Source organism: Typopeltis vanoorti, chromosome 6, assembly GCF_054136105.1.
Source record: "Typopeltis vanoorti isolate ZY-2024b chromosome 6, IOZ_Tvanoo_1.0, whole genome shotgun sequence".
Taxonomy (NCBI): domain Eukaryota; kingdom Metazoa; phylum Arthropoda; class Arachnida; order Uropygi; family Thelyphonidae; genus Typopeltis; species Typopeltis vanoorti.
In genome coordinates this window covers 38,294,845-38,321,309 of record NC_143554.1, presented here as the reverse complement: position 1 = coordinate 38,321,309, position 26,465 = coordinate 38,294,845, and the positions used below count along the sequence as shown (strand labels likewise).

General features: G+C 37.5%; 1 protein-coding gene across 1 annotated transcript in view; it reads right to left on the bottom strand.

The window, feature by feature from the left end:
* LOC150105389 (uncharacterized) overlaps nt 1–26,465 on the bottom strand; it is a 243,796-nt gene that overhangs the window by 80,781 nt on the left and 136,550 nt on the right. Inside the window, exon 11 of the mRNA XM_090393946.1 lies at nt 5,191–5,337. Within this exon, the coding sequence (XP_090250072.1) occupies nt 5,191–5,337 (147 nt within the window). The remainder of the gene's footprint in view (nt 1–5,190; nt 5,338–26,465) is intronic.

Genomic DNA, 26,465 nt, shown 5'->3' with positions numbered 1-26,465 from the left:
GGGGCGGACCCTGGATTATGGAAGAGATATAAGGAGAGGGGTAGAGGACAGATACATGAGGAATATAAGATGCAGGCCAGGAGAGTGACCAGAATGGTGAGAAAGGCAAAAAAGCTGGAATATGAGATGTGATTGGCACCAAGAATCAAAGAAAATTCTAGGGAATTTTTTTAGCTATATGTGGCCAGTAGGCGGAGAAACGATTGTGGAAGAATGACATTGTGGGATAAAAATGGGAATAGAGTGACTGATGCAGAGGACATAGTGGAGTTGTTCAATGAGCACTTTATTGGAGTATTTCATCCTGGAGGAGGATTTAATGCTAGAGGGATAGGGCAGGATTTAGAGGTGCCAGAGGAGACTGTGTTCCAAATACTGAGTACTCTGGATACCAGTAAAGCTGTTGGACTGGATGGTATTTCACCACGGGTTTTGAGAGAATGTGCTAAAGAACTGACAGCTCCGTTGACCTGGCTTTTCAATAAAAGTCTGGCTGTGGGAAAGGTACCCAGGGAATGGAAGGAAGGCAAGATAGTGCCGCTGCATAAAGGCGGTAGCAGACTGAAAGAGTCTAATTATAGGCCTGTTTGTGTGTCATCAGTAGTTGTTCTGGTCTTGGAGAAATTAGTGAGGGACTATATACAGTGTTGGGAAGATGAGGGTAATGTTATCTGTGAGAATCAACATGGATTTGTTAAGGGGCGTTCTTGCTTTAGTAATATGATTGCCTTTTATAATAAAGTGACGAGCAGTTGATGAGGGAAAGGCATATACTGCCTTTTTTTTTGGATTTTGCAAAGGCATTTGGAGGGTACCACATGATAAGCTGTTATTTAAATTGCAGCACATGGGTTTAAATGTCGGGTTAGTCAAATGGATTCAGGATTGGCTGACTAATAGGCAGGGGCCTGTGTGCAAAACTTTAGTTGGTGCCCCTATACCCAGTAGTGTCTGGCACCTGTGTGCAAAACTTTAGTTGGCATCCCCCCCCTCCAATAACAAAAACTTAACAATAACAAACACTTAAAAAAACGTTTTTTTTTAAGTATTTCCTCCTCTTTGGCACCTTTACTATCCTGGCGCCTGTGTGCATCGCACACATGGCTGGCGCGCTCCTGCTAATAGGTATCAGAGAGTTGTGTATGGTGGGGCAATATCAAGGAAGCAGAAGGTTACAAGCGTTGTTCCACAGGGCTCAGTACAAGGACTTGCATTGTTCAACCTTTATATCAATGATATTGTCAATGGATTGCAAGGGGATACTCAGTTGTTTGCGGATAATGTGAAGCTGGGAAGGGTTATCAGTAATAGTGCAGATGTGGCAGCCCTGCAAGAGGATTTGAATAAATTAGACAGATGGGCAAATGAATGGGGTTTCAGTTTAATGCAGCAAAATGTAAAGTCTCGAGGTTTGGGATCCATCGATGGGAGGAGCTGTACTGGAGGAGGTAGGAGAAACAAGAGATCTGTGGGTGATGATTGATAGAAAACTGAAATTCAGGGAGCATATTACAAAGGTGGTGAGGATATGATTGCTGCTATACTGAGAACGCTGACTTGCAAAGATAAAAGAGTTATCATTCCATTGTATAAGATTCTGATCAGACCACACTTAGACTATTGTTCTCAGATTTGGTCCCCAGGATTTGAAGGGGATAAATTGACTGTGGAAAGGGTACAGAGGCAGATAACAAAGATGGTTTCAGAACTGTACAATATGAGTTATGAGGATCAACTGAAAGAATGTGGACTGCAGAGTTTGGTGGATAGAAGAAGGAGAGGTGATATAATCGAGACTTTTAAACTATTGAGAGGCAATTACAGGATAAACATTGGAGAGTTCTTTCACTTGGTGGAACGGCAGGAAGGAGCGATGACAAGGGGTCATCCCTGGAAGTTATGAAAGGAGGCTGTGTGCAAGAAGGTGAGGACTGGTTTCTTTGCATGGAGGGTGGTTGAACCTTGGAATGTATTGCCTGAGAGAGTGGTTGGAGCGGGAGCTGTTAATGGGTTCAAGGAGTGGTATGATAAACTTTGTGTTTTCTAGAAATGACTTCCCACGATGAGTCTTTTGACTCCATGGAGGCTTAGATGATAATAATCCCATCTTTGTTTCCCAAATTTTAAAATCTTGCGTTTTGCAACACTGAACTTGCATCCCATTCACTGAATCTATTCAAGTCTTCTTGTAAGGGCACAACATCTCCTCTACTCCTCATAGTTCATCTCGACTTTGCATCATCTGCAAACAATGAATATCACACATCCAACTCTTCCCCAACATCATATACAGGCTAAACAGCAATGGGCCTAAAACTGACCCCCTGAGGCACACCACTAGTGGCATTCCTCTTCTGGGATACTGCTTCCCCCATACACAACTTGCTGATACTTATCAGATAGCCAGTCTCCAATCCAATGCACTAATCTAATATCCAACTCCATTTGCTCTAGTTTGACTATCAACTTATCATGCAGTAATCTATCAAAAGCCTTCGCAAAATCTAAGTAAATACTGCTGTGTATATCTCTTCTCTGTCCAATGAAGACGTCACGTTATTGTAATAAGTATATTACTAAAACATGACCCTTTTAGCAAATCCATGCTGTCCATCATAGAATGAATATTTTATATTATCAGACCTCTACCGAGTTAAAGATCCATTGTGAGAAGTCTTCAATATTGCACACAAAGGCTTCTGAAAATGTACCTTAAACTGACTTCATTCTTTGAAAAATCTCTTATCGTGAACCTGGTAAAAATTCTTCAAATTATGCATCAATTTATTTCCTTCTCCTCCTTAAGAGGAGGAAGAGATGTATAAGTACATCATAAAAAAACATTCTGCCCTCATAACTAACACTCCAGAGTCTTGACACTACCTGAGTCATTCTTCTCTAAATCCTTTCATAAACTCTTGATTCCCCTTGCAGGAAACTATGTGATGAAATATGTGCACAATAATGCATATGTTGCCTGATCAAGGCCACATACATACATACAGTGCAAACATAACCTCTTTACTTCTACATTGTCAATATTTTCCTCATTATTATTATTATTTTGGTAATCTCCATGGAGTCAAAGACTCATTGTGGGAGGCCCTCAACCAGCAAGTCTATCACAATGAGCTTTGAAGTTATTTACATTACCTGCATTCACAATACATTCCACTCATTAACAACTCTCTACATAAACAATTTACTCCTCACACCCTTCTTCAACACATCTTTATACAACTTCCAGGGATGGCCTCTCATTCTTCTCATCTTAATATCCACTCTATTTATATTGTAATTCCTTTTGTATTAATCTGATAGAATCACTTAACTTGAAGGTCTCTATCACAGCTTCTCTTTTCCTCGTATTCACCAACCTCTGCAATCCACATTCCCTCAAACACTCTTCATTACCAACATTCCAGCATCCTGATATCACTTTGGTCATTTGTCTTTGGAACCTCTCTAATGTTTCCACATCACAATGAAAACTAGGCGACCAAATCTGAGCATAATAGTTCATATGTGGTGTGACCAACGGCATATATAGAAGCACCACCACCTCCTTATCCCTATATGTCAATATACTTTTTATCACAGAAGCAATATGATGTGCAGTCTTTATAAATAATTTTATATTTTTAATCTTTAACGATGTGCAGTCCTTCCAACACTTGCGATGTGCCCTCAGAACTTCACTGTCCACCATCACTCCAAGATCCTGAATCTCATCGACTTCCTGAAGTACACCTCCACCAATAAAGTACGTAGCCTTATATCTCTATATCCCAAAGTGTAACACCTTGCATTTATTAATATTAAAACTGTAACTCCACTCATTTGTCCAAGCTGAAAGTTTATTCAAAACTTCCTATAGAGAATTAACAGGAACTACTCTTGATAATTCTACCTAACTTTGCATCCTTGCCATTTTAAGAACCCTAATCAATCCACATGAAATATCATTAACAAATAAGTTAAACAGAAGGGGCCCAAGAACAGAACCTTGAGGCATGCAACTGGCCACCTTCCTTTTCTCAAAGTAGATCATTGCCATAATCTACTTGACTATTCTCTCACAGTTCTTGTAACATGGTCCTAAACCTCTTGGATTTCAGATTTCCTTTGACCTGATTACTTATTTCCTCTCATAATCTGATTAGTCACCCTTCTTGGATATGATGATTATATTTTTCTTTATATTTTGCCTGCAATTTTTTCTTTTTTGCAACTTCTGCTTTATAATGCTACTCGTCCAGTTAACCCCTCTTTAACTTCCTGACCTTTAGTATGCAGTTTGATATTGCTTCCTTCAAACAATACCTGACCATTTCTTGTGTACTATCAACTTTCTTTCCTTGTAGCTTCTTATGCCATGGCATGGCTCTAAGCTGCTTCCTAAGTATATCATGATTACTGGCTTTGCAGTTCCATGTATACTACTTCTGAATTGAGGACTTAACATGTTTAGCAGCCTCCCAAGACAAAGCTGCATGGTCAAGGCAGAGTAGCTGCTACATTTTCCATTATCATATAATAAGGGGATCAGAGTAGAGCTGTAACTCCCGGTGTCCTCCCGTGATGAGTCTTCAGACTCCTTGGAGGTATCAGTAATAATAATAATAATAACAACTAGTACATTTAACTGTCATTACAATACTCGTAGAGATCACAGGAACAGTTGGATAAAGCGAATTTTTTTTTTTAACATAGTATTATACCGATGGAGTTTTGGTCAGGGCCTGTTATAGTTAGTCAACTGTACAACAAAAACATTGACATTTGGCAAAAGAAAGTTTTGAAATATGGAGATATTAACTGGAAAGGAAATTACAAATTATGTAGTATTAACTTCAGACGAGAGAGATTATCCAGAGGATATATAAAGATTATTTTTTGGTCAAGTCTGTGTTTGGCTACTAAGGAAAAGAGAATAAACAATATCTTCAAAGGGCTTAAATAGATTTTTTTTATTGCTTTTTAATTTCCAATTACTAGCAGGTTTGCCTGCTTGCGGGAGGAAAAACCCCAGATAAACTGGGGAGAAAAACCCTGCTGTCCATGCCCAAGACTGGTTAATTTGGCTACTGAGAAAGATCCATCTCAGACACTGTTAATAATAATTAACTCAAATTAACATTAGGCTATATATTAGTGGAAATTTATTTTATAAAATATGAATTGCAGTACCTGTGATTCTGTTGCCAGTTTTTATGACAAAATTCATTGCATAGTACAGGAACTGGGTTAGGATCAGCAAAATTATGCTCCGATACAATAGTTACTGATGTGCAATAGATTTCCTCATGTAGTTCTTTAGGATAATCCAAATTCTTTCTACAACAGTTAAAAAGAAATATAGAATAATGAAGCACATTTTTCAAAAATAATACAGTGACATGACAGCATACACCTGTATAGTTTTCTTACTTGGTGCATTAAGCAAATCACAAAATCATTATGAATGATCTATACTAGGATGACCAGATTTTAAAAAATAAATAAAAATGGGACATATTATAATTTCATGAGTTGTTGATAATCAACATATATTATACTGTATATGCAGTAATCCTTCAATTATCCAACAACTGGGAAATCAAATTGCCTGTTGGATAATTGAAATAACGTAAAGTACAATTACATGGCACTATATCAGACGTCATTTGACACTAACTCAGTTAATTAAGGGATCACTATATATATATATATATATATATATATATAATGATTGAAAATACTGATTTGCACAGGTTTTACAACTTATTCCCATTAATTTTCTCACTTTTAATAAAAATTAGTTTTTTCTTTAGTAAAACTAGTAAAAACAGGTTTTATTTGTAACATCATAAATACACAAAGTAACCATGATTGTTAACAGCATAACAAGTGTTAATTTATAATTCTTCATGCAACATATTAAGCAGGTAAAACTTCAAGCAACTATGCACAAAAAATGGTGCTCTCAATAACTAAACACCTTGTTTACATTCCAGTGGAAGAATGAGACACATGGCAAATATGGGATTAAAGGATCAGCCTAATATGCACTATGGTATTTCAAATATTAGAAATAGACCATTCACTAAAAAAAAAATAAATAAATAAATAAAAATACAAAGAATAACTGATGTTTATTTAAATCTTGAAAATAACCTGATGGTTCCAGTTTTTTTTTTTTTTTAATGATATAAGTAATATTGTATTTGTACTTTGACTTTATAATTAAGTATAGGAATATGTAACTTCTTTTACATATCATTTGGAGGTTTAATTTTTTCTGTTTATAAAATGTTTCAAGATGGAATATACCATACCATTTTGCTTGATACATTGTTTTGGCACAAAGTTTAATGGTGCTGATGCAAAATAGAACAATTTTGAGTGAATTCAATATAGGATTTTGTTTACTGCAGTGTGTGTGCTAGATATATTCATTGTGAAAGGTAAAAGATTTGTGGAAAGAGAGATGCGAGCACATGTGTAAGAAATGTTTCAAAAGTCATGGTACTTCAGGACTCTTATACATTACACCTTCTCTCACTAATCTCAAATCCTATATTTAAAAACTTGTGTGTCTTTTAAGACACTACTTCTCACATGCACAATTTTTATATAAATTTCAAATTTTGGAACCCACTCCCACAACTCACAAATGGGGGGGGACCCAAAACCATCTCTAAGAATGTTGTCCAGAATAGATGAGATTCATGATTCATCTCACTCACAGTTTCCATCTATTCGTATACATGCCTTCTGCCTACTAACATTTCAGTTTCCACTATATATATAAAAATGAGCAGTTGATGGTACACATTTCATGATGAGTCTGTTCACTCCATGGAGGTTACCAAATAATAATATAGTGTCTTCCCCAGATAAAAAGAGGGGAAAAGTAATAAAAAAAATAAAGAACTGCAAAGTTAACAACATTTAATCAGCTGTTGTTATTATGGAAGTGTTTGTAAACTGGTCTAGTCATAAAAACTTTAGTTTTTAAAAAGATAACATATTCTGAATGAAAAAAATAAATATTACAACCAAAAACTTCTGATAATATAAATTATAAAAATGAATAATAATAAAAAAGGCATGTCACTAGCCCACAGGGAATCAGAAATATGAAAGCATTTCGACATTTATAGCTGATCCTCAAGAATCAGTCCAGATTTTTTTCTCTTTTCTGGGAGTGGGGGGGGCGGGGGTTGAATGACAAATACTTTAGGCTTTTACAATAATTATTGAAATTCTTGATTTATTAATATAATTTATTTTTATTTTTCACTAACATTTTGAAATTTTAATTTGTATTACAATTCAAAAGTTAAAAATATATTAAGTATAGTTTCTGGGAAAATTCCCATGTTACTCCTCTTAAACACTATTAATATAATTACAGCTATTATAGCCTGTTTTTGTTTAGGAGTGTCCCTTATTTTAATACATTGGCTAACATCACTCAAAAAAGGGATATATATATATATATATATATATATATATATATATATATTTTTTAGGGCATTATGGGTGAGTATAGAAGGCAATTATGGCAGAATAAAAGAGGTGGAAAAATTTAGTACATACCTTGTTTTTGGTTCTATGATGCCTTCTTCCAATTCCAAGATCCTGCTGAAGGTTGTTTATAAACGGGGGGGGAAGGAACATGGGGGAGTGTTTTGATGCGAGAAATAAGTTTGGAAATCCAGATTACTAATAATAATATATATATATATTATTTTGTTTAGGGCCACATTTTTTGTGGGGGGGAGAGGGAGGGAATGAAGGGGAAGGGTATCCTTATGTGGAAATTGGGATAGGGGTTAACGGGGTGTGGACCGTTTCGGTCGTCGTCTGACTGTCATCAGAACCTTGTCGGAATGCCTCATTCTGACAAGGTTCTGATGACGGTCAGATGACGACCGAAACGGTCCACACCCCGTTAACCCCTATCCCAATTTCCACATAAGGATACCCTTCCCCTTCGTTCCTCCCCTCTCCCTCTCCCCCACAAAAAATGCAGCCCTAAAAAAATGATATATATATATATTTATATATATATATATTATTAATAGTAACCCGGGTTTCCAAACTTATTTCCCGCGTTAAAACACACACCCATGTTCCTTCCCCCCTCTTCCCCCCGTTATAAACAACCTTCAGCAGGATCTTGGAATTGGAAGGCATCATAGAACCAAAAACAAGGTATGTACTAAATTTTTTCACCTCTTGTATTCTGCCATAATTGCCTTCTATACTCACCCATAATGCCCTAAAAATATATATATACCCCTTTTTTGAGTAATGTTAGCCAATGTATTAAAATAAGGGACACTCCTAAACAAAAACAGGCTATAATAGCCATAATTATATTAAAAATATGTTTTTATTACTGCTTTAATAAAAATATTTTTCCATATTTTTTGCTCTTATTTCTTATAGAGAAAGAGAGAGATAATTACTTCCTATTTTCCTTCCCCATCCTCTGATGCTGACTAGTGTTTGCCCATAAATTTTGTAACACTTGATGAGTGATTAAAATTAATTAAATGAAACACATGTTTCACCTTCTATACTCACCCATAATGCCCTAAAAATATATATATACCCCTTTTTTGAGTAATGTTAGCCAATGTATTAAAATAAGGGACACTCCTAAACAAAAACAGGCTATAATAGCCATAATTATATTAAAAATATGTTTTTATTACTGCTTTAATAAAAATATTTTTCCATATTTTTTAATAATTCACAATATTTTTTGCTCTTATTTCTTATAGAGAAAGAGAGAGATAATTACTTCCTATTTTCCTTCCCCATCCTCTGATGCTGACTAGTGTTTGCCCATAAATTTTGTAACACTTGATGAGTGATTAAAATTAATTAAATGAAACACATGTATTAACCACAGTGAAAATTATTTAATTGTAAATATTTCATCCTAAGTATCTTAGGACATCATCAGTACAGTAGTTTAAAACAATAATAGGAATAACATACAGTTAGGGCACATGATTACAATAGAATCTCATTAAAAAAAACTTGATGAGTGAGGTATGTGGGAGAACAGACATTCGACCTTTTATTTTTAGCATTCAAGTGTTGATTATACAGGGTGTCCCAAAATTCAGGCAAGATTTAAATTTAGCGCCATTTGTGCGGTAAAGTGTTGCCAACGAGAAAAAAAAGATAGCGTGACAGCTGACAGTTCAGGGTTATTAAAAATGACCACACACAGCGAAGAAGAGTTCGTTGAATGGATTATGGAACAACAAGTGGATGCTTATTTTTCGAACAAAATCATCTTCAGCAATGAGGCTCATTTTCATCTTGATGGCTTCGTTAATCAACAAAATTGTCGCATTTGGGGTTCAGAAAATCCACGAGTGATTGTTGAGAAACAAAGGCATCCACAACATGTCACTGTTTGGTGCGGATTTTGGGCTGGAGGCATCATTGGTCCATTCTTCTTCGAAAATGCTACTGGTAAAGCAATAACAGTTAAAGGTGCTCGCGATAGCGAGCACCATTAACTGTTATTGCACATTAACTGTTATAGGCACAAAAAACTGGATGACAATCCAGTTTTTTGTGCCTAAATTGCAAGATATGGATGTGGACAACATGTGGTTTCAACAAGACAGTGCCACATGCCATACAGCCTGAGAAACAATTCAATTACTGCACGAGTCATTTCCTGGTCGTGTAATTTCCCGTTTTGGTGATCAGAATTGGCCGCCCAGATCATGTGACTTAACGCCGTTGGACTTTTTTCTTTGGGGTTTTTTGAAGTCTAAGGTTTATGCCAACAAGCCCACGACCACCCACGCCTTGAAGGAGGAAATTGAGCTCTGTATGAAAGAAATTCAGCCACATTTATGCAAAACGGTCATGGAAAATTTTGACAAAAGAGTGCGTATGTGCCAGCAAAGCCGTGGAGGTCATTTACCCGATATGCTATTCCATGCATAACCCTATACTGTATACTTTATGAATCAATAAGAAATTACAATTTTTAATTATAAACCTGTGTTTTCTATCAAAATTACTTCTTGTGCGAATTTTGGGACACCCTGTATTATACTATTCCCATTAGCAATAATGCCAATAAAAATTAAATCATTTTGTGGCTCCATGCTTATTTTCAGTAATATTAACATTCATTTTAATTTCATTACAGTCATGTAATAGTTCAAGTAAAGATATTTTGTATAATAATTAGTGATACTATTTGCATTTCAGTAAAATTTCATTAATCTTGATTATGTACTATTTGTAAAGCAGTATGGGTTACATTTTTCATGCAATTTGTAGCGCATGTTGAAAGAAAAAAAAAAAGGCAGTAAGAAGAGTTATTGCAGCATGAAAATTCACATAGTTAAAAACAGACTTTTCAAGGATGATTTGTTGTCTTGAGTACAGTATGTTCCAAAATGTGGAGAATGCATTTGTGGAAAGGACCAAACAAGAAAACTGAGAATATGTGGATTTACTGAAAGTGTAACATGATAGTGTTCTCTCTATTCACAAGCTGATATGCTTTTATGAGAGTGCAAATATCAGAATGCAAGAATTTGAAGAATGAGTTGATCATGATGATAAACAAGACGAGGTATGGGCACAGTGAGATTTATCAGATACAAATGAAAGCGCAAAAGAATGGAATGAAAAGTAGAGTAAAACAGGCAACAAATGACTCAAGAGCATGACGTATGGGAGAGAATGCCCAAGGTCTATTTTCCAGGAGGGAGAAAGAATGAATAAGTTAATTGATGCTTTGGATATTATAAGTATATGAGCAGGAGAGCTAGTAGTTGATGTGAGAACAAATGACATGGTTGGACAGGAGAATGTGATGATGGATATTAGGAGATTACTGAGGAGAGTTAACAACCTGATAAGAAAGGTTGTCAGTATGTTGCCAAGGTATGCAATGATGAGATGAAATGATGACCAAGAATCATAAATGGCATTTTGGCAGACCTGTGCAAGAAGAAAGAAGTGCAGTTTGTTAATGTGTGGGATGTATTTGAAGGAAGGATGGAAGTGCATTGGATTTGGAGTGAGCCAACTGGAGAGACTTTTGCTATAAGGAAGTGTAACAAGTGATGTGAACATGAGATCAGAGGAAGCAAAAGGTGATGTAAAATTTCTGGAGAGTGGAATATGTGAAGCTGATATGCTTTGTGAGTAGCAGTAGTGTTAGAGATGAGGATGAAAGAACAGAAATGAAAGATGAATAGGGAAACACAGCACATAAGGAGAGTGGATGAAGAAGCCTGGTGTTGTACTACTTACCCAGGTAAGATAGTACAACACTATATTTCAGTCCTAAAGACATTTTCAGGTGCAAACTTTGTTTGCTCTCACTGGGATAAAGGATTAAACTAAATTTATTAAGGAGAGTGGATGTTGGAAGCAGTAGTGAAAGTGCATTTGGGGATGACCTGGGATGCAAGAGTAATAGTTGATATATGTAATAAGTAGTGACAAAGGTGAATGGGAATAGGCAGGTGTTGAGAAATCACAGATGAGAGGTGGTATGGGTAGGACTGATTACAGGTCTAAAGTTGAATTGCTGTATTTATTTATGAATGCCAAAAGCATCTGAAATGTGAGAGAGAGAGACTGAATTATTTCACTGAATGCAAATTTATTTGCCAAAAACTGTTGAAATAAGTGAAGCATTGGACAAGGAGGATATCCTGACAGGAATAGAAATGGACAGACTTTTTGTCATACCCCATCATTCCTACGACAGTAGGAGAATGATGGCTGCACAAGATGGAGATGAAAGGGAGAAATAGCTGTATAGGGACATTAAAAGATAGTTAGTGGGATGTTGCTATAGGCCAGGAAATGCAGAAGGTGATGAAGAAATGTATAGGCAACTTGGGTTAGTGAAAAAGACAAAAATGATCATTATGGGTGATTTTATAATTATGATAATATAGACTGGAATTGAGAGACTGCATCTGGGAAAAAGGAAAATTAAGTTCTTGAGAGAGAATTATCTTAGGTAGTATGTAACAGAGGGCACTCAAGAGTAGAAAATCTTGGATCATCATATTATCAGGGATGTGATTGTGAATAGGGGTGTGGCATATCACCCCAATAGGCTAGAGAGAGAGATCATGAGATGATCATATGTATGGTGGCTAGTCATATGAAGACTTCTGTGAAGAAAAGATATGTGTAGAGCTACAAGGCAAGTGTGTCTGACAAGCTTCAGAAACAGCTTAGAGCTGCATCATCAAATGAGTTAAAAAGGAAGGATATAAATGTTGCTTGGGTGCTAATTTAGAACCATTTAACAGCAGCAATGTGCAAATGTATTCCAAAGATGAAAAGTCTGAATAAGGTAGGTGTAAAATGAATGAATGATAAGATGAGACAGCACAAGTTTAGTAACTGGTAATAATCAGTTGCATGAAGAGTACAAAAATCAGGCCAGGAGAGTGACTCAAGTTGGTAAGAAAAGTGCAATCAGAAATTAGCCATTCAGGCCAAGAAAAATCTTAGAGAGTTCTTTTGGTGTGTGGCAAGAAGAAGAAAGCATGTCAATGGATGAAAATGGTAGATTGATAACTGCAGCAGATGATGTACTTAAGTTGTTCAGTGAGCAATTCATCTGGATTTCATCCTCATAACTGTGACATCATGAGAAGCTTTGAGTATAGAGGGAATGGGAGAGGATCTACTGATGATGAGCAAGCAAGAATTACACGAGGAATTAAACTTCAATATGGCAATAAGATGTGATGACATATCTTTGTGTGCCTTAGGAACGTTTCAGAGAATTAATAGCAGCCTTATCATACCCTACTTAACAAGAATGTTTAGGCAAATTGGTTGGGCATGTAAAACAAAAGGTGATCCCGATGGGAGATTTTAACTACAGGAAGAAGGAGATAGCATATGAGACAAGGAGAATGAGTTTGTTGAGTTTATGAGAGAGAAATATCTTAAGCAGCAAGTGACTGAAAGAACTAGAGGCTTTCGTGTTTTGGATCTGGTGATAACTTCACAAGATGTTGTTGTTGTTATGCTGACACTACCACCAGTTGGTGAGAGTGACCATGAGATACTTGTTTGGGAAGTGGTGAAATAAGAAATTCCTGCCAAAAATGGATATATGCAGAAGTATAAAGAAGCAGGTGATTACAGAAAGCTCTGTAGTTAGTCAGCATCAGTACACTGGGTAGATGAGCTGAGCAGAAAAAATATTGACAATGCATGGAAACTCACAAAACAGTATCTGACAAAAGCAATGTATAACTGCACACCAAGGGTTAAGCGAGTAAATAGTGTAGAAGTGAAATCAAGCAAGCTGTGTTGGAAAAGAAAATGCTATGAAGGAGGTACAAGACAGCTGGTGGTGATCAGATCCATGAAGAGTATAAAGTGTGGGCTAGGAAGATGATGAGCATGGTAAAGAAGAAAAGATGCAGTATGAGAGGAGAATGGCTGGTCAGGCAAAGACTACTTACGGCAGGTTGACACTAGTGGATAGTCATGGCAGCAGAATAACAGTTGCAAAGGATATAGTGGAATTATTGAACGAGCACTTTATCAGTGTATATCATACTGGTGTAAATGATGCAGTGCAATAAATAGAAGGAAGGCAAGTATTAGGAGAACTGGAAGTGAAAGAATCAGAGGTGTATCAAGTGGTTGGTTAGATGTTAATAAGGCTGTGAGAATGGATGACATACCACCATGTATTCTTAAGGAATATGCACAGCAGTTGGCTATGCCCTTTACCTGGTTATTTAATGAATGTATTACAGTGGGTAGGATTCCTAAAGAGCAAAATAAGACAAAATAGTACCACTCCATGAGCATGGTTCTAGGACAGGTTTCCAATTATAGACCTGTCTTTATAACTGCAGTTGTGATCAAGGTGTTAGAGAGAATGGATAGGAATAGAATACAGGATTGGGTTGATGGACATAGCAATCTTTATGATCAGCATGGATTTGTAAAGGGTAGGTCTTGTTTTAGCAATTTGTTTGCATTTTATAATAAGGCAATGAGTGTATTAGATCATATACTGTGATATTCTTGGACTTTGCAAAAGTGTTTCATAGATTACCACATAATAAGTGGCGTACAAGCTGCAAAGGATTGGAACAGATGGTATATTGGTCAGATGGATCGGAGATTGGCTCTCTGAATGATACCAGCAAATTGTGTATATGATGGAGCAGTGTCTCAAAAAAGGAGGGTAACCAATGGCATGCACCAGGGTTCTGTTCTTGGGCCCCTGCTGTTTAACTTGTTTGTAAATGATATATCATGTGGACTAACTGGAAATCTTCAGCTGTTTGCTGATGATGCAAAGTCGGGGTGAATTATAAGTAGCAATGCTGATGTTAATTCCCTTCAGGAAGATTTGAATAGATGTTTAACTTGAACAGTTGTAGTTTTAATATTAATAAGTGCAAGGTGTTGCATTTTGGAGTGCAGAAATATAAGGCTGTATACTATATTGACAGTGCTGTATTGCAGGAAGTGGATGAGATTTGAGATCTGGGAGTGATAGTTGACAGCAGACTGAAGTTTAGAGGACATATTGCAAGTGTTGCAAAGGCTGCACATTTTAGTGATACTATGATAAGAAGTAATCTAACATGTAGGGATAAGGAAGTGGTTGTGCCACTGTATAAAGCACTAGCCAGGCAACACTTGTGCTCATATTTAGTTGCCTGGTTTTCATTGGAAACATTGGAGAAGGTCCAGAGATAATAAGTGACTAAGACAATATCAGGACTTTGGAATGCTGACTATAGAGAGGTTGAAGAAATGTGGATTGCAGAGTTTAGTAGATAGCAGAAAAAGAGGTGATATGAGAGAGACATTTAAGTTAGTATGGAATTTAAATGGGATTATATGATGCACCTCCATAGTGCAATTGGAAGAATGGCGGTACCATTCGATGGGAAAAGGCCTAAGTTCGATTCTCGTTGTGATGGGAAGAATCTTTATATGCTTTTTTTTTTTTTTTTTTTTTCCAATTGAAGTTGAGTTAGCTGATCTCATACAGAGGTAGCAGAGCTTTTTCTCCTGGAAACTTGAGTTTTTCATCCCACATATAAACAAATTGGCCTTCAGAACACATGCAATTTACATACAAAAAATAATAATGGCAGTGGTGGGCAGTAGATGGTATTGGTGTAAATGATGATTGTAGTGGTGGTTGGTGGAGGTGGTGAATTAAGTGGTTTAGACGGAGAGTTGTAGAATAGGTGCCCTCCCTCGATGAGTCTTTGAACTCCGTGGAGGTGTCATGAAATAATAATAAAGAGCAGAAGGCAAGAGGGGAAAAATCAGAGGCCCTCCCTGGAAGTTACGTAAGAGTGTGGTGTGAGGAGTTGATTTTTTACATGGAGAACTGTCAGTGAATGGAATGCATTACCAAAATGTGTTGTTAATGGAAGAGGTGTTATGGATTTTAAAGTTCTGTAGGATAAATATGTTGCCAGTTGAATGACCCTACCATGAGTCTACTGACTCCATGGAGGGTGCAATAATAATAATAAAGTAGCTTCATGAATTAAGTACAACTAAGAGTAATATGAAAAGCAATTACTGAGGTTGAAGCATAAAATATTGAATTCATGCATCAGTAAATTAGTGCAATGAGTGCAGGTTTAGTGATTATTATGGGGGATTTTAATATGGTGATATAAATTGGAAGGAGGAAAATCACGTGGCAAAAAGGAAATGGAATTCATACATCTTCTGTGAGATAATTACTTGAAACAGCACATAACTGAAGGGGCACGTGGTGTGAGAGAGTGTTGGACCTGGTTATTGGTTCAGAGGATATATGCATAATTAAGGTGTCCTCGTTACCGCCAATTGGTGAAAGCGATCATGTGGTATTGACTTGGGAGGTTGCAAAATCTGTGGATTTTTCTGTTAAGAAGAAGGGGTATATACGGAACTACAGGTTAGGCAATTGTAACAAGCTTCGGAGTGAGCTTGCAGCCATCCCATGGCAGAACATATTGCAGGGGAAGATGTTAGCAGTGCATGTGATAAAATCAGTGGGTATTCTGAGGAAAGCAATATCAGATTGTGTCCCCATGGTCAAGAAGACAAACAAGGTTGGCGTTAGATGGATGAGCAGTAGTATCAACCTTGATCTGCAAAAAAATAAAATTTTATGGAGAGTAGAAATTTTATAGAAGTAGAAAGGTGATCAGTACACCCATGAGCACTACAAGGCTCAAGCTAGGAAGGTTACCAGCATAGTAGTAGAGGTTCTGTGTAGTAGTGGAGACAGAGAGTTGTACAGTGGGTGTCCTCCTGTGACGAGTCTTCAGACTCCTTGGAAGTGTCATGAATAATAATAATAGTAAGAAAAGCTAAATCAGATTATGAGAAGACCTCAGCCAATGAGATCAAGGGTAATCCCAAAGAGTTCTTCCACTATGTGGCAAGTAAAAGGAAGAATGACTTCAGAAGGATCACTTTAGTGGGTGCCTGATGGTATTGAGGTGACAAATTCAGCTCAGTAACTCGACTATTGCAGTCGAGTTACTGAGTGATCACTTTTCAAAAGTCTATCATCCAAGTGAGGATATCTCTGTACCTGTAGCAATAACTAATGTGAGAATTGAAGTTAAGAAATCAGAGGTATTAAATATATTGCAAAATTTAAATGCAAACAGTGCTGTAGGTTTAGATGGAACATCAGCTCGGGTGTTGCGTGAATGTGCAAAAGGAATTGTCAATGCCTCTTATTTGGTTATTTAACTTAAGTTTGAACTCTGTTATAGTCCCTAGGGAATGGAAGGAAGGCAAAGTAGTTCCTTGGAATAAAGGTGGCTCTAAAACTGCGGTAGTAAATTACAGACCAATCACCATCTCGGGAGTGGTGGTAAAAGTATTGGAAAAGTTGGTTAAAGACAAAACTCAAGAATGGGTGGATCAGGATATGATACTCTATAGAGGCCAACATGGTTTTGTTAAAGGTAGATCCTGCCTTAGCAATCTATTAACTTTTTATAATAGAATGACATCTGAGTTGGACAAAGGAAATGGCTACACAGTGGTACTTCTGGATTTTGCTAAGGCTTTTGACAGGATACCCCATGGAACACTGTTACGCAAATTGGAGCAGATGGGAGTGGATGCTAAACTGGTAATATGGATAAGAGAATGGCTCAGGGAGAGCTACCAGAAAGTGGTGTATGGAGGAGCAGAGTCCAGGATGAGGCAGGTGACCAGTGGTGTGCCTCAGGGCTCTGTGCTTGGGCCATTGTTGTTTAATTTGCACATAAATGATATAGGAAATGGCTTGAGGAGAGATATTCAGTTGTTTGCCGATGATGCAAAGTTGGGTAGCGCAATAAAAAATCAAGCTGATGTTGAGAGTTTGCAGGATGATTTAAATAAGCTGGAAAAATGGGCAAATGGTAATGGATGTCAGTTCAACGTGGAAAAGTGTAATGTTATGCATTTTGGGATTAAAAGATTATCGGCTGTGTACTACATTGATGGAACGGTACTAGACGAGATTGATGAGGGAGATGAAGTTCAGGGCACACATTGCTAAGGTGTCCAAGATTACACATAGGACTACATGGTTATTGAGGAACACACTAACATCCAGAGATAAAGAGGTTATTATTCCCCTTTATAAAGCGTTGATACTTCCACATTTGGATTACTGTGCTCAGGTCTGGTCACCTGGATTCCTTAGAGATGAGGAGGTTGTGGAGAGGGTTCAGAGGAGAGTGACTAGGTTGGTGAGTGATGTAAAAAATGCTCCCTACAGTGATAGATTGAGAGCTTGTGAATTGCAAAGGTTGGTTGATAGGCCAAGAAGAAGGGGATGTGATATGATATGATAGAACATTTAAATTACTAAAAGGTTTTTATAAGATTGATGCAGGGGAAATGTTTCAGCTGTGTGATAGTGATGGAAGAACAAGAGGTTATCCCTGGAAATTAAAGAAAGTGTGGTTAACAAGGGTGTGAGAATGAGGTTTTTTGCCTGGAGGGTGGTGAATGAGTGGAATTCATTGCCTGACTTAGTTGTGAGCTCTTCGTCTGTAAATGAATTCAAGAAGAGATATGACATATATTATTTTGCTGGTTCGGGTCTCCAGCGATGCGTCTACTGACTCCATGGAGATACCCGTAATAATAATAATAATAGAGAACATGCAGAAAGAATGCTGGCCTGGCTGGATAACATTTCTGCTTTCCAACCAATTAGGCCATAGGTTCAAATAACACTGTAGACATCAATGTTCGTGACTATCTAGGTAGTCAGCCTGGTTAGCATATCCACTCTTCAACCAACAGGCTGAGGCTTTGAATCCCACTATGGGCATGGATGTTTGCAATTGTTTTTAGTGGATGATAAATTTCACTGTCTTACTTATTGGAGTCCTGAAGTGGCTTCAAAAAGTTCAACATTTGGAACTTTTTCAAAGAAAGTTCTAAAAAAATAATGAACTTTCTAAAAAATAAGTAAAATACATATATAAAATCAATAAAAATGAAAAAACAAATCCAATAAAATAATTACAATTCTTAGCCTGCCCACAGCATGAACATACTATAGGTTCACAAATAACCTTTCATGGGTGAGACCAATATAAAAAAAAAGCAAATGGCTTTCATTGTCCACTGTGAGATCACTATCCCACTTATTGGAGGCCTTGAATAGTACCACACTTAGTCTCCAGAGTAAGGTTTCCAGATTATATAATTCTTAGCCCACCCTTAGGATTGTATAATCCTAAGGATTATACAATCCTTAGCCTACTGAAAAAAATAGCAATGTATTTTTTTCAGTAGGTTTTCCCAAATTTTTATTATTATCTGACACCTCCAGGGAGTCCAAATTCTCATCAAGGGACGGCACCTACTCTAGAACTCTCCATCTCCACCACCAACTACAGCGAACTGCATCATCTATACCAACACTATCTACTGCCCACCACCACTAGTATTTTCACAGACATCCATGCCCATGGTGGGATTCGAACCTGCAGCAGTTTCGCTGGAAAGTGGATATGCTAACTATTCAGCGAACCAGACCAGTCTTTTTTATATGAATCCCAGCAACTTTTGTTGCTGGGATTCACATAAAAATTTTTGGGAAAAAAAAAAGCAATAGGAAGAAATGAGTGTGACTGAAAGCAAATGTGAAGAAGAATAAAATAATTAATAGTAGGAAGGCAACTGTAAGGATTGAAACCTAATTGAATTAGGTAAACATGTGGAGACAAGTTTTATTTTATACAGAGATTTTATGATTTCTTGGAGCACAGCATGCTCCATGAATTCTTTCTGGAGGTACAATATTGTGGTATGGCATTACTCTGGCAGTGAAAAAGGGTGCAAATATGGACAAATTGATGATTGAGGGGCATATATTGTGTAGCAAATTAAAAAAAAAACTCTCTCTGAGAGAAATAATATTGTTTAATAGATATGTAAAACTCTCAGAATATTACTTCATTTGATTAAGTTTATAGGTTCCACAGTATCAACCCCCCCCCTAAAAAAAAACCTCCTTATCCGCCCTTAGTAACTGTTTCTCTTTGATAATAACTACTCAATTTTTATATATCTCAAAGCTGCTCCACTTTATAACACTCCTCCCAACACTGGAGGTGAAATATCAAAAAATCTCCTCAACATCCTTGATTCTATCTAGAACATGGCAGTTGATGATATATATATATATATATATATATATATATATATATTTTTTTTTTTTTTTTCATATGTATCCAACCTTATGAAAAGTAAAAATTTCATGGATACTGTAGTACAAAGTACTATGGGTGGGCAACTTACAACACCCATCTCTCCAGTAACTATAAAAAATACCAAATTGCATTTTACAGTACTAAAATTTGATTTATTATTATTACCTAAGACCCCATTGGAGTCAAGACTCATCTAGGAGGTCCTTTTATCATACACATACAGCTAATCATACCGCACTTTAAACACACTCGAATTCTCTGCAGACACCACACTCTCAAGCAAGTCATTCCAATCATTCACAACTCTGAATGCAAAAAATCTGCTTCTCACTCCCCTGCTCACACCCTCCTCTTTATATACATTTTCCAGGGATGGCCTCTTTTTCTCCCCTGATCTCCCACCATTTTATGAAAAACCTCTTCAACACTGATTCTATAACAACCCCTTACTAACTTGTAGGTCCTATCATATCTCCACCCTCTTCCTCCTATCCACTCAACTCTGTAAACTGCATTTTCTCAATCTTTCCTCATATTCAACATTCCAGAGGTCAGAAACTACCTTAGTCAGTCGCCTCTGGACCCTTTCCAACATCTCTTCGTCCTTTTGAAAACTAGATGACTAAATCTGGGCACAGTAGTCCATGTTTGGCCTAATCAAAGCTTTATACAATGGAACAAGAATCTCCCTACTTCTACAAGTCAGTGTCCTCTGAATCATTCCTAGAAATCTTTGTGTTGTGTTCACAATTTTGGCAATGTGGCCCCTAAATTTCATATCCTTATTCACTATCACCCCACGATCTCTTATTTCCTCCACCTCTGACAATATATCCCCACCAAGCATAAATTCTGCATCCCATCTTTGTTTCCCAAATTTTAAAACCTTACATTTTGCAACATTAAACTCTCATCCCCATTCCTGTGCCCAATCACTCAATTTATTCAAGTCTTCTTGTAAGGCCACAACATCTCTACTATTCATAGTTCATCCCAACTTTGCATCATCTGCAAACAACTGAATATCTCTATCCAAATCTTTCCCAATATCATTAATATTGGGAAAGATTTGGATGTAATGGTCATAAAACAGATCCCTGAGGCACACCACTAGTGATCTTCCTTTTCCAGGATATTGCTCCCCCATCCACAACTTGCTGATACCTATCAGATAGCTAGTCTCCGATCCAATGCACCAATCTAATATCCAACACCATCTGCTGTAGTTTGACTATCAACTTATCATACGGTAATAAGCCTTTGCAAAATCTAAGTATATTACCGTGTATCCCTCTCCTCTGTCCAAGGAAACAGTCATTTTATTGTAATAAATAAGTAGATTACTAAAACATGACCTCTCTTTGGCAAATCCGTGCTGTCCATCAGTGGCAGCTTGTACATGAACACTGTGACACTGCAGCCACCCCCAAGAAAAAAATAAGAAATTAAATTTTGTTTGTGTTTATAAATAATAACAATGCTTACAACATTATATAAATGCAATACATGTTAAAGGTTACAGCTTATGTTTTGACATCGATTGAATAGTTAACAATTGGAATTGTTTGATTAACGCTTTAGATTATGAAACAAATACACTACGATGTAATGCAGTGTCAGAATGATCACGTTCTGTCAGTTGCAGCTAGACTCGCCAACTATTCATTTGCACTTGTCACTGCAAGTAACAAGTGAATCTGATACTACTCATTGAGCAGTGTCGCTACAGATAAATTGTATGCTTATGCATGTTATTTCTGTGAGATAAGAAAATTTTATTATTGGTGTGTTCGTGGTGAGGGTGAAATATTTTTCAAAATGTTACAACGAAATTACAATGAAAGATTTTTTCCAAAAATATTTCACCCTCACCACGAACACACACCAATAATAAACGTTTTGTATCTCACAGAAATAATGCATGCAAGCATACAATTTGAGCAGTATCGCTACAGATAAATGCAGACACTGTTCAATGAGCAGTGTCAGATTCGCTTGTTACATGCAGTGTCAAGTGCAAACGATTATCAGCGAGTCTCAAAGTATGTAAATTTACTGATTAGGAAAAAATGAATTATTTTTCTTATTTTGTATATCCAGCATCCCCACTTAAAATTTTCACCAGCACACCACTGCTGTCCATGAAAGATAACACCATTGTTGTTAACCCAATTCTGGATCAAAGTTCTCACAAGATTCTCCAACAACTTAACCACAACACCTGACACACAGATAGGCCTATAATTTGATGCTTGAGTTCTATCACCTCCCTTATGAAGTGGCACCTTAGGAATTTGACCCAGTGCAAGACTCATTTAAAAAAAATATATCAAGGCAGATGTCAACTCCCTGGCACATTCCTTTAGAATAAGTGGTGATATATTGTCAAGTCTCACAGCCTTAATAACATCTAGTTTGCTCAGCTCCCCATACTTGCTCACTTATAGTCGCTCTCTCCTCCTCCTCCCAATCTCTCCATGAAGCCACATTCGAAAGATTGAAAGACCTTTATGAACTGCTCATTAAGTATCTCCATTATATCTTCCGCAACAGCTGTCTTTATACCATTTTCTCCAATCAATATCATCCTTCCATAATCATTCTTTTTTTTTTTTTTTTTTTTGCTGGCTGTATATCGAAACAACTCCCTAAGATTCTTTTTTGGCTTCATTAGCTAACTGCTGCTCATACTTCACTTTTGTTATCCTTACCAACGAAGTTGCCTTGCCTGGTCTTGTAATCATCATGGAACAGGTTATTATCACTTCTCTTATGCTGCCTCCATAATGCTCATTTTCTCTGTATCGCATCTTAATCTCTTTATTCATCCATTTAACACCTACCTTATTTAACCTTCTGATCCTTGGAATACATTTAGACATTGGTTCTACTAGATAGTTCTTGAAAATCCCTGCATTGATCTCTTTTCCAGCTGACTCCTCATTCCATGTTACACCTACAAGCTGTCTCCTGAGCTCTTCATAATCACCCCCCCCCTTGTAGTTTCACATATACTCTTTTCTCACAGAGGTCCTCACACTGCTGGCAACCACCCAAGTAATCACTTCGTGGTTGCTCTCACCAATTGGTGGGTGATTGGACACCTCAGTTATACTTATACATCCTCTGATGAGATGAACAAGTCCAAAACCCTCAATCCTCATGTGCCCTCTGTTACATACTCACTGAGGTAGTTGTTCCTCAAAAACTCAACTCATTTTCTTTACTTCCAGTTGCTATCTCAACATCCAACAAAATATTTCATTCTATTCACCTCTATCTCACACCATACTGCCTCAAACCATTGGCACTATTTCCCTCTTGCATCTCTACTTTGTATGGACATTCTATTATCAATGCATCCCCCTCCCTTTTTATCCTGTCTATCCTCAAGAAACACATCATACCCTTCCATCTCTATTCCTGTCAGGATGTCGTCCTCATCCAACCATGTCTCACTTATTCCAACAATTTTTGGGTGAACAGACTCGATTAATGCATCCATTTCATCTGCCTTGTTTCTTACACTTCTAGCATTTGTATACAAACACAGCAGCTCATTCCTGGATCTACAGCTAGTTCCACTGATACCACTCATTCAATGTGATTTCTCCATGCTCAACTGAATCCATTTCCCTTTCTGTTTATTCGTTTTAGAACCCTCTTCAAATCCAACTGTTTCCTCTTGATCCCAGGTCATCTCATTCCATTCCTGTCTGCAGATGCATTCACATCCTCTTGGAGCATCCACCTTTCTCACGCTCTGTTCCCCTCTCCACCCTGAGCCTCCCCGTTTTCCTGTCCATCTTGCATATCCATTCTCTTAATCTCTATACTCATGCCACTCACTTCCTCATTCATAACCACCTCTTCAATCTCTCCTGTCTTACTCTCTCACATGATCAGATTCATTCTCTGTACTCCCTTCTCCACCTTCCAGCAGTCTCTCCAAGTGACTCACACCAAAACTACTCAAATGCAGTCTATCACTCTTATATAGTTCACTTCATCCTTCAAACCCCTTCCACACATTAATAAACTGCACTCCTTTCTCCTCACACATTTCAGCTAACATATCATTTATAATCCTTGCTCTCTGCTTCATCTCAACAATGTCATACCTAGGCAACATGCTTACTACCTTTCCTATCACACTATTCTCTTTTATCCATCTAAGCAACCTCCTGATATCTATTCTGACATGCTCTTTCTTCTCAGTCAAGTCATTTGTACCTTACTAACTCTTTTGCTTGCTTCCTTCTTATATCCAATGCCTCAATCACTCTACTCAGTCTACCTCCAGTATTTATAGTGTATTTATTTATTCTAATAATGCAGGTAATCTACATATATTATTCTGTTCCTAAAAACTGTAATCTCTCTCTCACATACACAATGTAATCCTGAATCTATTCCTCTCCTCCTAAATCCTTGTAACCAAATCTGTGGACTGGTCTGAATTAAGCATTATGCAATGAAATAGCTGTTTGTCATCAGTTATCTTCTCATCATTACAACAGTCCTCTGCATGTCAGCTCAGCTTGCTATCATCACAATCCCTCACCTCAGGAATGACAGCCCCCCCCCCTTCTGCACTACACAGGACCATTCCTAAATAACCTATTCCAATTTTAAATCATCAGCGAAGATGTGAATAACTCTCTCATCAAACCATCCAAAATATGGTTAACAAAGTGATGAATAGTAGTTCCCACAAGGGTCTTATGGACTCCTACTCGTGTCATCTTTATTCTTTACAAATACTTCTCCACTAAACAATTCTGAATTATCCAGACCATCTAGCACCATTTTTCACAATTTAAATTCAATAATTCATTTTATTATTCAAACTTCTGCAATTCTAAGTGATATTATTATTAATTATTATTATTAATCCGGGCAACTCCAAGGAGTCGACAGACTACTCAAGGGAGGCCCTAACATCATGTCAAGAACAACTATTCGACATTCACACAGTATCTATCATACCTTGCCTTGAACTCATTCATGGTCGTAGCACCCACTACAGACTCTGGCTGCTTATTCCACTCATTCACCACTCTCCAAGTAAAAAACTTAGCTCTAACACCTTTGTTAACCACATTCTTGCCCAGCTTCCATGCATGACCCCTAGTCCTTCCACCACCACCAGTCCTATTTTCAAAAATATCTTCTGGATTAATCTTATAGTAACCCTTCAGTAGTTTGAATGTCTCAATCATATCACCCCTTTTCCACCTATCAACCAATTTTTGCAACCCACGAATCTTCAACCTATTCTCATAAGGTTCATTCCACAGACCTGCTATCATCTTGGTCACTCATCTCTGGATCCTCTCCACTTCCTCCCCATCACGAAGAAACCCTGGCGCCCATAACTGGGCACAGTAGTCTAGATGGGGTCTTATCAAGGCTCGATACAGAGGAACGATAACTTGTTTGTCTCGGCATGTTAAAGTATTTTTCAGAAGCCAAGTGATTTGATGAGCTGATTTAGCCACTTTTGCAATGTGTACCCCCTAAACTTCAATTCCCTATCCACCAACACTCCCAAATCCCTCATCAATCTCCTGGAGTACGGTTCCACCAATGTGATATACTGCTGCTATTCTTTTCACCCCAAAATGCATAACCTTACACTTTGCCACATTAAATTGACATCCATTTTTCCTAGCCCAGTCCTCCAAACTATCCTGTAAAATTTTGACATCCTGTGCACTCACAATTGTTCTACCCAACTTTGCATCATCAGCAAACAAGTGAACACTTCCTCTCAGATCCTTTCCTATATCATTGATGAACAAATTGAAAAGTAGTGGTCCAAGAACAGAGCCCTGCGGCACACCACTAGTCACAAGCCATCTTTTAGACTCAACTCCTGAATAAACCACTCTCTGGTATCTCTCCATCAACCACCCTCCCATCCATCTCACCAACCCTATATCCATCCCCCATCTGCTCCAGTTTACTGATTAGGGTTCCATGTGGTATCCTGTCAAAGGCGTTGGCAAGGTCCAGTAGAATCACTGTAAACCCATTACCCTTATCCAGTTCAGCCGTCACTATGTTATAAAATGTGAGCAAGTTACTGAGGCATGATCTACCCTTCACAAAACCATGTTGTTCCCCATACAATATCCCATTTTCATCTATCCAATCCTGTATTCTTTTCTTGACTAATTTCTCTAAGACCTTGATAACAATTCCTGAAATGGTAATCAGTTGGTAATTTGCAACAGCAGTCATGGAACCACCTTTATGCAGTGGAACTATTTTCCCCTCGTTCCACCCCCTTGGGACTAACCCAGACCCGAGACTCAAATTAAACAAAATGGTCAAGGGTACTGACAATTCTTTAGCCGCTTCTCGTACAACACAAGCTGGTATACCATCCAATTCCACAGATGTATTGACATTGAGGTTATGCAATACACTACTCACCTCCACTTCGTTCACCACAATTCCCATATAATCTACTGGTTCATTCATTTCTGCAATGTCACCACCTGGATGATATATTCTTGCAAAGTGCTCACTCAGTAACTCAACTATATCAACTGATTCAGTTACCTCCCTACCATGGGCATTCTTTAAAATCATTCTGCCATATACATTTTTCCTTTTACTTGCAACATATCGAAAAAACTGTTTAGGATTCTCTTTAGCCTGCATGGCCAATGTTCTTTCGTAATCCTTTTTTGCTTTTCTTACCACACTCGTTACCCTTCT